We start from the raw sequence: 13,461 nt of genomic DNA, 5'->3' as shown, positions 1-13,461 counted from the left end.
GTGGCAGGGCCAAGGAAAAATGCTTAGATCTGTGAGAATGCCAAGGAAAAATTAGCAAAAAAATTCTGTGACTATCCCAAAGAACTTTGTGACATCATGTTGGTTATTTTTGACCCATAACGAGTAAATATTGGCTAGAACACGTGCTGGGTTAAAAACTAGGATCTTAAAGAAAATGGCGGAGGATTTCAATATAAGACACGAGAATATTGAGTTATCCCTATCTGTAGCTGAAACAACTCAAAACACATGGTTCTCGCAAAAGTGAACTCTCACCTTGATGTTTTCTTTGTTTGCTGATTGAAACAGAGCGAGTTACGAAGGGAAGACCTCTTCACCTACATCCTATAGTTATAATACAAGAAGGTGATGAGGTGAAGTGGACCTCAAAAGATAAAACCACTCTTGTAACTGGAATGAATGGAGACGACAGCAAGACTTTATATACAGATGATGGGAGATTCAGAGGAAGACTGAAGATGTACAATTGCATTGGAGATCTCACCATCAGAGATATCAGACAGACAGATGAAGGAGTTTATACACTACAGCTGATCAACACTGATGGAAAAATCACATACAGAATATTTAATGTTGAAGTCACTGGTGAGTAACTCAACACTTCTCATATAATCATTCACTTCATCTTATATCAACATTCACTAAAGTAAACACAAAAATGTATTCAGTTATTTAAACTGTTATTTAAACAGTGTTCATTTGCTGTATAGATTTAGTTACATTACGAAAGTGGAGATTTGTAGGAAAAAATATGGGTTGGTTTCCCAGACAGGGATTAGACTATTCCTAGACTCAAATAAATATAAGAGCTGTCCAAACTGAAAACAACTTGCACTGACAAATCTTAAAATACATCAATGCCCTTTGCTTTGCCTCAATATGCACATAAGTTATGTTTTTTTTAGTAAGATATGTTTGTTAAAACTAGTTATATTTCCCAATTAAACTCAGCTATAGCCCTGGCTTAAGCTAATCCCTGTCTGGGAAACCGCCCCAAAGAGTGTTTAGGGTGCCAAACAATGTGAAATCACACTTTGATACTCAAAAAAATTTGGTGTCCAAATCTCATCATTAGAATATGAGACTTTAACATATTTCTTTTTAGTACATGTCCATACATTTATATTTAACATACAAACAACAGCACATGCCAATAAAACACATTAAAATAAGCTTTACATATCAAAATAAATTATTGTCCTATTAATGATGGTCATTGTTTAAACAGATAGATTTGTAAATGTATTTTGATAAATTGTTGGCATTATTTTTGTCATTTTTTGATCTCCATTAATACACAACTTTCTTTCTCTTTTTAATATTTGTGATTTCATCTGTGTTTCCTGACAGATTTAGCAGATATCAGTGATGATTCAGTGGAGGTTTATATGCCTTTACTGGAACAAGAAGCTGATATGGTGCCCTTGGACACATTTAATAGGTATTGGCCCTTTGTATAGATGCCAAAGGATTTTGAGTCTGATTGATTTGTCACACACGGGACCTCCCAGGTCCTGTTTTTTGACTGCTTCACTGATCAAACAGTAGCTGCGTTTCCTTTACCATTTAAATTGCGCAAACTGACATCGCTAATTAAAAACAATGCAATTTAATTTGCAATGTCAATTTGCGCAATTTAAAGGGTAATTGAAGCGCAGCTACTGACTGATACAACAGGCTTGTTTGATGTGGTGCCACAAAAACCGAGGCACAGACAACATCAAAATCCCACGATTTGAAGAATCATACAGAGGAGACTGCTTTTGAAATGCTCTTGCAGTACTTTGATGTCATCCACTTATCAATTTTTGCAGCAACACAAGCAGGAACAGCAGGGTCATGTTCAAGCTCAAACCGGTGCGCAACATTTTATGCACAACATGATATATTAAAAAGACAACTGGCACTATGGGTCCAAGTTAAGTTGTTTAAAAATGTGTTATCTTTATTCTGGATGGCAAAAAATTCTTCAAAAACAACCCAAAGAATTGATTTCTCAGCTGTCATACTTGCAACTCTTGCATCATCAGAACAGGGTGTTCAATGCATCATGTTTATGTTTAATGTAAACGTAGCCCAGCAGTGATCATGACACTTGAGAATGATCTCCAACATCTTTTATCCAATCACAGACCCCTCAAGCACAATCAGTATATGTTTAAATAATATGATTGTATGTTTTCTTTTTTTATATAATGGGTCATTTAGCTCATTTAGCTTTTTGCCTCCCATATGTCAAATTGCTAATATTATTTCCTAATCTTTGTAAGTTGCTTTGGATAAAATGGTCTGGTCAATGTAAATGTAATGTAAAGTCATGGTTTCAATCAGCTTTGTTATTACCATCATTTATTAAAATATCTTATTTTGTGTTCATCAGATAAAAGAAATTCATACAGGTTGAAAACAACATAAGGATGAGAAAATTAAGACTTTGAATGATTTTTATTTTTGGGTGAACTATCCCTTTAATAACTGCTTTCTGTTAAAATAATTCATGTATTATTGATGTTTTCTGGTGTGCAGTTGTACAGAGACTTTGTTGACATATTTTGTGCTTTATTATTCACCACACATTCACATTTGAAGAGACGACAGGACTGCAAAAACAGCCAAATTCTAGTTTTTTACTTATTCTTTTATTTGCTGTTGTATAAATGAATAAAATAAATTAATAAAATAGTGTTCGGTGTATTTTCATGTTTAAACACTAGAGGGTGCTGCAGTGTAATCTACCTGTACATTTTGGAGACAGAGCGTAACCACTCACGGATCAAATGTGCTTGAAAAGAAATAAAGAAACAGCTTTAATTATAAAAATGAAGATATATAATACTTTTGATAATTTAAATGTTACTTTAATGAACACAACAATCAAACTCTTGAACTGTAGCATAAACTGTAGCATATAATAGGCTATGATTTAACATAAAATTTCCAAAAATGAGCAAACTCTGCACTGGAGGTGACATGATTCCCTCAGGAGGAGACAGTCCTGGTGCTTGCCGGACTGAAGTCCTTTGCACTGAAGTCCAATCTCTCTCATTATAGTTTTTCATGATCTGGTAAATGTTTTTTTTAAGTGCAATATTTTTTAAAGCAATTTTCTTGCATGTGAGGCCATTTTGATGTAAAGCGACCGCAGCATGTATTTCTTTAGAGGTAACCATTGCAAACAAGCACTTCTTTATTTGTTGTATAGCAATTAGTCTGCTTTTACAATCCAATCAGCATGAGAGTGATTTCACATAACTACCCAGATAGCATGCAAACCATTGAAACAATGTTAAAAACAGTTGATTTGTCAATGCCAATTGCATTGAATCAACATCAGGCCTGCACCCTCCATTAACACCGAAAAAACATTGAAATTTCAACAAATCACCATTATTGTGATGTGATCAGTGTTTGCTTTAGTTGAGTCATTGACTCTGGATATTCAAGTTAAATCTTTCTTTTCTTCTACCCGTTTGTGTAGTAACACATGTGCATCGGAAATGAAAGATGTGTTTCAAAGTTAGGTTGAAACTGATTGCTTTCTTTGAAGATGTCAAGATGATATAAAATTAAGCTGCTTTACGTGATTATGTTGATCAATTTTTGACTATTATAATTGTTCTGGTTTGTAAATACACTGTGACAAGATAAGCAGAAAAACTGCTGACACATTCAGACATCATTACTCATCCTACAAATCTCAACAATGGTGACAATCATCAAACAAATTCATATAAAACGATCAACTGCAATGCATGCTGGGAACCATAAATTAGTTTAGTACTACCATGATACCCAGCATGCATTGCAGCATGAAGCTTTCTTTTGTTGATCATCACCATTGATGAGATTCATAGACCGATTCATGATGTCAGAGATAGATTCAGTAGTTTAACTTTTTAAATGTGTTTTTATAATCCTCAAAATAACAGACCTGCCACTCTTGCCAACTAGTACCATAATAACAACTTTTGCACAACTTTAACAGTATTTCATTAATATAATTTAGTTACGTCTACAAGAATCAAACTACTTGATAACATTAGATCTTTGTTTTCTTTGCAATAGCAGATGTACTTTAAAACACTATTTCAACAGCCAAAGAAAACTTGACATTAAAACACAAGAGTAAAGGGCCCAACTAAAGCAAACACCGATCACGATAATGGCGACCTGCTGAAATTTCAATATTTTCCCAATACCAACGGAGGGTGCAAACCTGATATTGATTCAATGGTATCAACACCGACAAATCAACGATTCCCAACATTGTTTCAATGGTTGCATGCTATCTGGGTAGTACTCATTCACATGTGCTGCTGATATGATTATTGAAATGATGTAAGCTGGGCTTAAAAAAAACTGTGAAATTTGAGTTGTTTGGAAACGTTTGCTTATTTTTGGGGCCATTGAAGCTTTTTGCACTCAGCACTATGTGAATAACACCAAACAAAATCAACACTTTTGGCCATCATTTGCACTTAATGAACACACCCATTCATCTGGAGGAATCTTGATGATCAAGTTCAGGTGAGTTTTGTTTGACTTTCTGCAGAACTCAAGAGGAAATAAAATCCCCCAGGTCAGACCTGATAATCTTATGAACCAACACAGATTATGGGATCTGTTTGTAACCTCCCGTGAATATCTTCATTAAATCTGTTCTTATGGGAATCAACAGCAGGATGAAGGAGACTTTCACAATCATTAATTTATTTCTCGTGTGTGGTAAGTATGTAGTTTTAGCATTAATGCTTTCATTTTTGTAAGATTAGATTCACCACGATAGTTCCGGCTATAGGAATGCTGAAATGACTAAAGAAATAGAACAGCAAGATAATTGTGTAAAACTTTGTATTTCATGTCATTTACCACCCTTCTGCTACTTAGACCATTGAGGATGTACAGTGGCATGCAAAAGTTTTGGCACCCCTGGTCAAAATGCATGTAAATGTCAACAGTTAAGGTAGTAAAAGATGAAAAGATTTCCAAAGACATAAAGTTAAACATGAAACACTCTTTTGCAATATTTTAAGCAATGTTAGTGTATTGTTTTAGTTTTAGAATTTATAATGAAAAGGGAAAAGCAGAACCCTGCAAAAAAATGGGTACCCCAGGAGATTTGAGCTCTCAGATAACTTTGACCAATCAAACCGCAATTAGCTTGTTAGGGCTTGTTCACAGTCCTCATTAAGAAAGACCAGGCGATAGAAATGACTAATTTATAAGAAAAATATCAGAGAGAACTGCTCGTAGGAATTGCTAAAAAAAGTCAGAACCCCTGTTTTGACTACAAAAGATTTGTCTTCAACTGTTCAGCAGCACCTGCACAAAAATGGTTTCACTATAAATGCATAAAATTGTAAATAATATGTGTAGGCTACAATTGACAATCTGTATGAGATATTACCAGAGACATCAAGAATAAAAGATAGAGAAAAAAAATAAAGTTTAGTAGAAAGTCAACACTGAGATTTGGAAGTTTGATGGCCTAAACCCCAAAGCTTAAGTAAAGTGGAAGAACAGTCAGGACAGAATCCAAGAACAGATCTCAAGGATAGCAGCCCGAGGGAAAAGAAGATACAGATAATATCCAACAATGCCTTTTTATCCTTTCCTTGACAGTGTGACTAAACTTGATACAATCAAACAGCTCAATCAAAAGATCACCTTTAACTCCCCCCATCAGAAGACCACCTTAGCAACCCATGGGCTCAGGAGTACAGATGATACCATGATAATGAAATAGGTGTTGCGACACAGAAACAAATTCCTAAAATTTTCCAGCCTCACACTTTCACATTATATTTGTAATCAGTACAATTATTTGAAGAGTTTGGTTCCAAAACGCAATAAATCCATTTTGACAAATTTCGGTAAAAACGTGTTTTCTATACCAAGAAAGTTACAAACTTTCACATAGCATCTTTAGGTTATAAAAACATAAAAAATTCAAATCCATAACTTGATTTTCAAAGATTTATTATAAAAACTAATTCTTTTTTCCACAAAATGCAATAAATCCATGACAGTTTTTGTTTCAAAATGCTGTAAATCTATTGAATCAATATATAAATGTGCTTTCATCTTTGCCATTTTATATTCATTTAGTTGAACAGTGATATACACTGATAAAAAAATAAACATTAATGTCATTAATCAAAACACCTACTTTGTCATATTAAGATCACTGTCATTGCTGCGGTTATACTTGACGTCGTTGATAGCATTTTTCACAGCGATCAGCTGTAAAATGTTTTGGTCCTGCTCGATTTTCATTGACTTTGAGTAAAATTATGTAAAGTTTTTCATAAGATCCCTGGGGTCGATGTGTTAGCATGAGATGTTGGAAGATAAGCACCAGTCTTCCGAGTGCTTCGCGTAAATTATTAGATGTTGATGACAATCTTTCCCGTCACAGAAAACCATCACAGGTTTATCAATGCAATTAAAGTATTATTTTGTTTTGTTTGTTAATCACGAAGTACAAAGTAGATGAGGAAAACTAGGACTCCGTGTGCCACCATTGTTTGTTTACATTGCGTGGAATGGTGCGCTGTAATTTCTGGTGTGGATTTATTGCATTCTGTAAAAAATGAGGAGTGGCGTTTATCGCATTTTGGGAAAAAAGGGAGAAAATAATATGACAGAATAACATGGCGGATATTGGATTTTGCTTAAAATTAATTATTTACTTTTAAATACTGACCTGATATAATACTGGTTTTGGCAGTAACTCATTTTTTTTTCAAAAATGGCGTTTATCGTTTTTGGAACCAAACTCTTCATTTACTGACCTTACACATTACTTTTATATTTATGTAAAATGACACATGTGAGTGTCATCATCTGTGATGAATCTCTTTAATATTGACTGAGTAAGATCATGTGAAATCAAACCTAGCATGTAGCATTAAGTCTTAAGAACAATAAACAGTGTACAGTAGTGGTTTTGTGTTTCCCTGGTCCTGTCTCTTTTTTTACAGTCCTGTATTCTCTAGTCCATGCTTGTAGTTTTGTGTACAGTAGTTATTTTGTTAATTGGTAATTGTGTTGTGTTGTTGTGTTGTTTTCCAGGTGTGTTTTGTTATCATGTTAACCCATGAGTATATATAGCCCCAGTGTTTCAGTTGTCTTTTGTCAGTCGTTAAATGTTGATGTAACGGTTTGGTCATGTTCTGTTTTATTCCCGGATTGCCTTATTTCATGTTTTTGTTCTAATAAATGCTACAATTGGATCCTCAGAACCAGGCGTCACTCTGTTGAATGTGATCTTTTTCACGTCAATCATGTAAGCAGCAGTACCAGCAGTCCAAAAGGTTTTGTTTCAATATTTGTGCATCTCTGTATTAATATTTCAGCAGGTGTGTTTGGTGATGAAGTGAAGTCAGTGTCGGTGATGGAGGGAGATTCTGTTACTCTACACACTAATATTACTGAAATACAGACAGGTGATCTGGTCTGGTGGATGTTTATAGAAGGCGATTCTAAAAGTCTTTTAGCTGAAATTGGTAAACATAAGATCTGGTATACACCTGAGAGATTCAAAGAAAAACTGTTGATATCGGACACTAAAACTGGAGATCTCACCATCAAGAACATGAAGATCAAATATTCTGGACTCTATGAAGTAGAGATCAACATCGACACTGAAACATCATACAAGAGATTTGATATTACTGTCATTGGTGAGTGTACATGTGTTTCCCTTTCAAGGGAACGCAACGCTGCATCATGACATTTTGGGGGACGCCGGCAGCGTGACACGCCTGATTAATATGTAAAACTAGTCTAATGTTTATAGTTGTGGGATGATGATGTCACATGTTCCCCAAAGTGTCATTTGTGACGCAGCGTCTCATTCCCTATCTCAGGCAACCACTTTGTGTTTGCTGATGATTTGGGTTGGGTTGACTTTATCAGTTTAGCCAACAAATCTTTTTCTTCTTCTTACTGTATTTCTTTATGCCATTCCAGCATCGATGGCTATATTCATGGCGAGAACCAGTTAATCCATAAACAGGTTTTATTCAGACCAGTTGGTCCAGACAGTTTGGCATCTCCAATTTAGCTAACTTGCATGTTTTTGGCCTGTGGGAGGAAACCGGAATAACAAATCTTTTTAACAGTTCATGTAGTCCATGCTAAACCCAATTTAAAGTTACCATGCTTTTACTGTGTCTTGATCTTTCTGTTCTTTTCTATCTCTATTCCACGTAAAGCTGCTTTTTTACAACAAACTATTGTGAAAAGCGATATATAAATAAATTGAATTAAATATTTTTGTCTGCATGTTTGCTTTACAAATTTAAGGTTTCTTTGTCTGTGTATCTTGTAGAATCTCCTCGTGTTATTAATACTGAAATGAGTGTTGTGAAGTCAGTGTCAGTGACTGAGGGTAAATCTGTTACTCTACAAACTGATGTTAAACTACAGACAGATGATCTGATACTGTGGAGGTTTGGACATGAAGGTGCTCTCATAGCTAAAGGTGATATAGAGGATAATAAGACTTCAGTATATGATGATGATGATGAGAGATTCAGAGACAGACTGAAGATGAATGATCAAACTGGAGATCTCACCATCACTAAGAGCAAACCTAAGCACACTGGAGTTTATCAGTTAAAGATCAGCAGCAACAAACAAACCTTATATAAGACATTCAGTGTTACTGTCAGCGGTGAGTATCTCAAATGTATATTCAATTATATTAATCAGGTATGTTTAAATGAATGAAATCATATTGTGAAGGATTAAATCATCATTTAACTCTTATAGGTGCAATGTGTAAATATTAGTGGCATTAAATATTAATGGCTCAGTTAACTGCCAACATGTCATCTTCATAGACAGCTTCTTAAAAAAGATTGTCTGTCAAGGGCTTCTGTTGAAACATGGCGGCACAAAATTATGACTTCCATGTTAGGGGACCCTCGGTATGTAGATAAAAATGTCTCATTGTAAGGTAATAAAAACATAAGGGTATAGAAGGTCTTTATACACCCCTGCTGATATAGTTTTGTATATTATTTTGCATTTCTGTCAAAAGATCATTTTAAAAAATACACACTGCACATTTAATTTAATGGTTTAAAATAAGAGAATTTAACTAAATCACTAAATATTTTTCAAACTGTTCTACAACTCATAGCAGAAATGTGTGTATATTAAAAATGATGTTGATTGTTTCTCTCTGTCATTATAGAATCAGGTCTGTCTTCAGCTGTTATTATTGGATTATGTGTTTTCTTCCTCCTGGTTGGTGCTGGTGTTATTGGTTTGATTTTGTATCGCCGCAGGATCTCTAAACTTGAATGTAAGTTCAATCTTCAGTTTTTAGATACAGCAATAAGAAACAAGTAGCTCTAATTGTATTAAATTAGATTTATAATGGAATATTTGTTTTCATAGACAACATTTTAACTTTTTTAACAGGTTCTGCTTGATTGCTTTACTGTACACTGTAAAAAATTCCGTAGAAATTTTAATGTTATTGCAGCTGGGTTGCCGGTAATTTACCGTAGATTTACATTTATGTTATTTACTGGCAAGAGTTTGTTCAAAGTTCAATCAATTTTAAATATTAACAAGTCTTTATCTTTACTGAATAAAACTATACAATAACACCCTCATGCAAAGCATTCTGGGAATCAGAAATCATCATCAACCTTTTTCTGTTTTTGCTTCAGATTTTGTTTCCCAGAATGTTTTGCTTGATGCTGTTTTTTTAGTTTTACTCTGTAAAGACAAAGACTTGTAAATGTTTAATGTTCATTTAACTTTGAACAAACTCTTGCCAGTAAATAACATAAATGTAAATCTACGGTAAATTACCGGCAACCCAGCTGCAATTTCTACTGAATTTTTTTGAGTACATTCTATGGATGTTCAAAACATTAACGTTTTTACGTTTTTAAGAGTGATAAAATGTTGTAAATCAAGTTCGGTTTCTTGCACAACCCAATGGTTTCACTTCATAAGCCATTAATATATCACCAGAGACAGCAGGAAGTAATCTGCTTTTTTGTCTTTTCAAAGACACAGCACTTGCACACACACGCACGCACGCACGCACGCACGCACACACACACACACACACACACACACACACACACACACACACACACACACACACACACACACACACACACACACACACATATAAGGAAGGACCATGATTTTGTTAAACTGAAACAGACTGTTAATGTGATGTGAATGTTAATGCATGTGTGGAGAAAGATTTTGGTAAAATATGTGGTAACGCTTTAGATTACAGCCCGGAAAGTAATGCGTAAGTGTAAATATACCATTGTTTTGTGTTGTTACAGTCTAAGTCAAATTGGCTGGGTTAACAAATCTCACGTAGTTACGTAGTTACAGAGTATGTATAGCATCTTCGGGCTGTAAATTAAAGTGGCACTTGTTACCCCCTTGTTTCACATAGTTACATAGTAAATACAACATCTGCTGGCTGTAAATTAAAGTGGCACTTGTTACCCCCTTGTTTCACGTAGTAACATAGTAAATACAACATCTGCGGGCTGTAAATTAAAGTGGCACTTGTTACCCCTTGTTTCACGTAGTAAAGGAGTAAATACAACACCTAAGGGCTGTAAATTAAAGTGACACTTGTTACTCCTTTGTTCCCAAAATATTATAAATTACTTTCTTAAAATTACACGTATGTACTTTATAAGTATACTATAATTACAGAAACGTACGCTGTAAATTCGCTGTACTTACGCAGTACTTTACTGCATATATTATTTGAATTTTTCCTGGTTGTTACCCCTTTAATTCCCCAAATATTATAAATTGTTCCCTTATAATTACTCGTACGTACTTCATAAGTAAACTATAATTACAGAAACATATTCTGTACATTCGCTGTACTTACGCACACTGTAAAAAAATCCATAGAAATTAAAATGTTATTGCAGCTGGGTTGCCGGTAAATTACTGTAGATTAAAATTTATGTTATTTACTGGCAAGAGTTTGTTCAAAGTTGAATAAATGTTAAATATTAAAGTGTCTTTATCTTTACAGAATACAACTATACAATAACAGCCTCATGCAAAGCATTCTGGGAACCAGAAATCATCATCAAACTTTTTCTGTTTTTTGCTTCAGATTTTGTTTCCCAGAATGTTTTGCTTGATGCTGTTTTTCTAGTTTTATTCTGTAAAGACAAAGACTGTTTGATGTTTCATGTTCATTTAACTTTAAACAAAATGTTGCCAGTAAAACATAAATTTAAATCTATGGTAAGTTACCGGCAACCCAGCTGCAAATTTCTATGGACATTTTTTACAGTGCAGTACTTTCCGGGCTGTAATTTAAAACGTTACCAAATGTTCTTCTTTAAATATAGAAATATACAATATATCAAATTAAAGATCATACCCTCTGCTTAAAAAAAGTTTCATCCTACCTTCATTTATTCTCTTTTTATCACCTCTAAAATATTGGTAGTTTTTTTTTTCAAAAATACAAAATTTTGAGCAAAAATCTGAGATGATGTTTTTGTTAAAGATTTCTGATAGAAATCCTATTCAGAGTGATGATCAAAGCTCTGAAACTGAACTGTTTGAGGGAGGGGTTACTTCCTGTTTGCATAAGTTGGGTAAGAGGGACATCTGGTGGATAATAGTGGTATTGCGGGTTGCCGTAAAAACATGTCATCGGCAGGGAAGCGTTTTTTCTTAATTGACAAGTTAACTTGCCAATGGCGTGGAAAGAGTTAACTGACAGATGTTTAATACTGATTTACATTAACACATTATGAAATCATTATTGATTACACTTTTTAATAACAATTCATGAATCATAATGAACTAATATACTTAAAAGTTATTTAAAGATGAAGGAATGATACGTCATGGCATGTACTAATGACAAAGACATGATGAGTTAGTTTATGTATCATCACAGAGTGTTAATGACATGTTCATGTGTTAATGCTTATATCTCTGTGTTTTTCTCTTCTATGTGTTGCTTTGATAGATGAAGTGAAGTTAATGTCAGTAGTGGAAGGAGAATCTGTCACTTTACACACTTATATTGAACTACAGAAAGATGCTGTGGTGGAGTGGATGTATGGAAATGATAAAATCATAGCCAAAATCAAGGACAAACAGAGCACTACAGATGATGAAGTTCTTGAGGGGAAATTCAAAGACAGACTGAAACTGGACCGTGAGACTGGATCTCTTACCATCACTGAATTCAAAGTTGAACACATTGGACTTTATGAAGTTAAGATTACCAGCAGTAAAGGAACACCAAACTCTAAATTCAAGTCTAAATTCAACTCTAAATTCAATGTTTATCTCAAAGGTTAGTAGTTCAAATTGTTTAAGAGACTATTCAGGCTTATCTAGATATGCTATGCAATTTGAAATTTCAAACTGAAACTGTACTTTAATAGTTTCTTTCAGCTGTGTTAGATGGTAGACAGTAGATCTTGTCTTTGATTTTATTGTGGAGGATTAAAACCCTCTGAATAATCTTTGTTGTAATACAACCTGTGTTGTTCTACAATATATTGACTTGATCTGATGTGATGTTGATCTTTTGTGTTTTCTCAGCGAGGGTCAGAACAGGAAAGATGGGGAAATCTGTCCCTCTAGACACAGGTGTTACTGAAATCCAGAGAGATGATGAGATACTGTGGATGTTTGAAGATACGACTATAGCTGAATACATTGGAGGCACTGATAAACCTACATTAAATAAAACTGATGAGAGATTTAAAGACAGACTGGAGATGAACAGTCAGACCGGAGATCTCACCATCAGAGCCTTCAAATCTGAACACACTGGAGTTTATAAAGTACAGATCAAGAACAGCAACGGGACCAAAAATAGAACATTTTATGTTGCTTTCTATGGTGAGTATCTGAATGTTTATGTGGCAGTTATATCTGCCTTCCATATCTTAGTGGTCGGTACCTCATTAGGTAAGGACGAACTACTCATGTGCTTTCTGTGTGCATGCATCAGTTTTCCTAAATTATGTTTTCTGTTTGCGTTCATGTGTGTTTGTTGATTGAAACTAGTGGAAGCTATGAAGGGAGGATCTGTTACTCTATATACTAAATTTGAAATAAAGGAAGGTGATGAGGTGGAGTGGACTTCAGACGATAAAACATCTCTTGTAACTGGAATGAATGGAGATGACAGCAAGACTTCATATACAGACGATGAGAGATTCAGAGGCAGACTGACGATGAACCGTGAGACTGGAGATCTCACCATCAGAGATATCAGACAGACAGACGCAGTTTATACAATAAAACTGATCAACACTGATAAAAAAATCACATACAGAATATTTAATGTATCTGGTGAGTAACTCAACACTTCTGATATAATCATTTATATCAATTAATATAAGCAAATATTGAGTAAATCATGCTATGAATATGAACCTTTACAAA

At 34.4% G+C, this 13,461-nt stretch overlaps 2 protein-coding genes across 2 annotated transcripts in view; both read left to right on the top strand.

Moving 5' to 3' along the window:
* The window catches only part of LOC129454079 (uncharacterized), a 38,066-nt gene extending 36,585 nt beyond the window's left edge, over positions 1-1,481 (top strand). Inside the window, exons 7-8 of the mRNA XM_073861807.1 lie at positions 310-606; positions 1,372-1,481. Of these exons, the coding sequence (XP_073717908.1) occupies positions 310-606; positions 1,372-1,481 (407 nt within the window). The remainder of the gene's footprint in view (positions 1-309; positions 607-1,371) is intronic.
* A 3,141-nt stretch (positions 1,482-4,622) lies between these two features.
* Positions 4,623-13,461, top strand: part of LOC129453014 (uncharacterized) — a 35,242-nt gene continuing 26,403 nt past the window's right edge. Inside the window, exons 1-7 of the mRNA XM_073861806.1 lie at positions 4,623-4,746; positions 7,383-7,706; positions 8,357-8,701; positions 9,227-9,337; positions 12,026-12,358; positions 12,610-12,912; positions 13,081-13,368. Coding sequence (XP_073717907.1) covers positions 4,686-4,746; positions 7,383-7,706; positions 8,357-8,701; positions 9,227-9,337; positions 12,026-12,358; positions 12,610-12,912; positions 13,081-13,368 — 1,765 coding nt within the window. The 5' untranslated portion in view covers positions 4,623-4,685. The remainder of the gene's footprint in view (positions 4,747-7,382; positions 7,707-8,356; positions 8,702-9,226; positions 9,338-12,025; positions 12,359-12,609; positions 12,913-13,080; positions 13,369-13,461) is intronic.

Source organism: Misgurnus anguillicaudatus, chromosome 23 (assembly GCF_027580225.2).
Source record: "Misgurnus anguillicaudatus chromosome 23, ASM2758022v2, whole genome shotgun sequence".
In the NCBI taxonomy this organism is placed as follows: domain Eukaryota; kingdom Metazoa; phylum Chordata; class Actinopteri; order Cypriniformes; family Cobitidae; genus Misgurnus; species Misgurnus anguillicaudatus.
The sequence above is the reverse complement of the archived record's forward strand: the minus strand, read 5'-3'. Positions and strand labels throughout refer to the sequence as shown.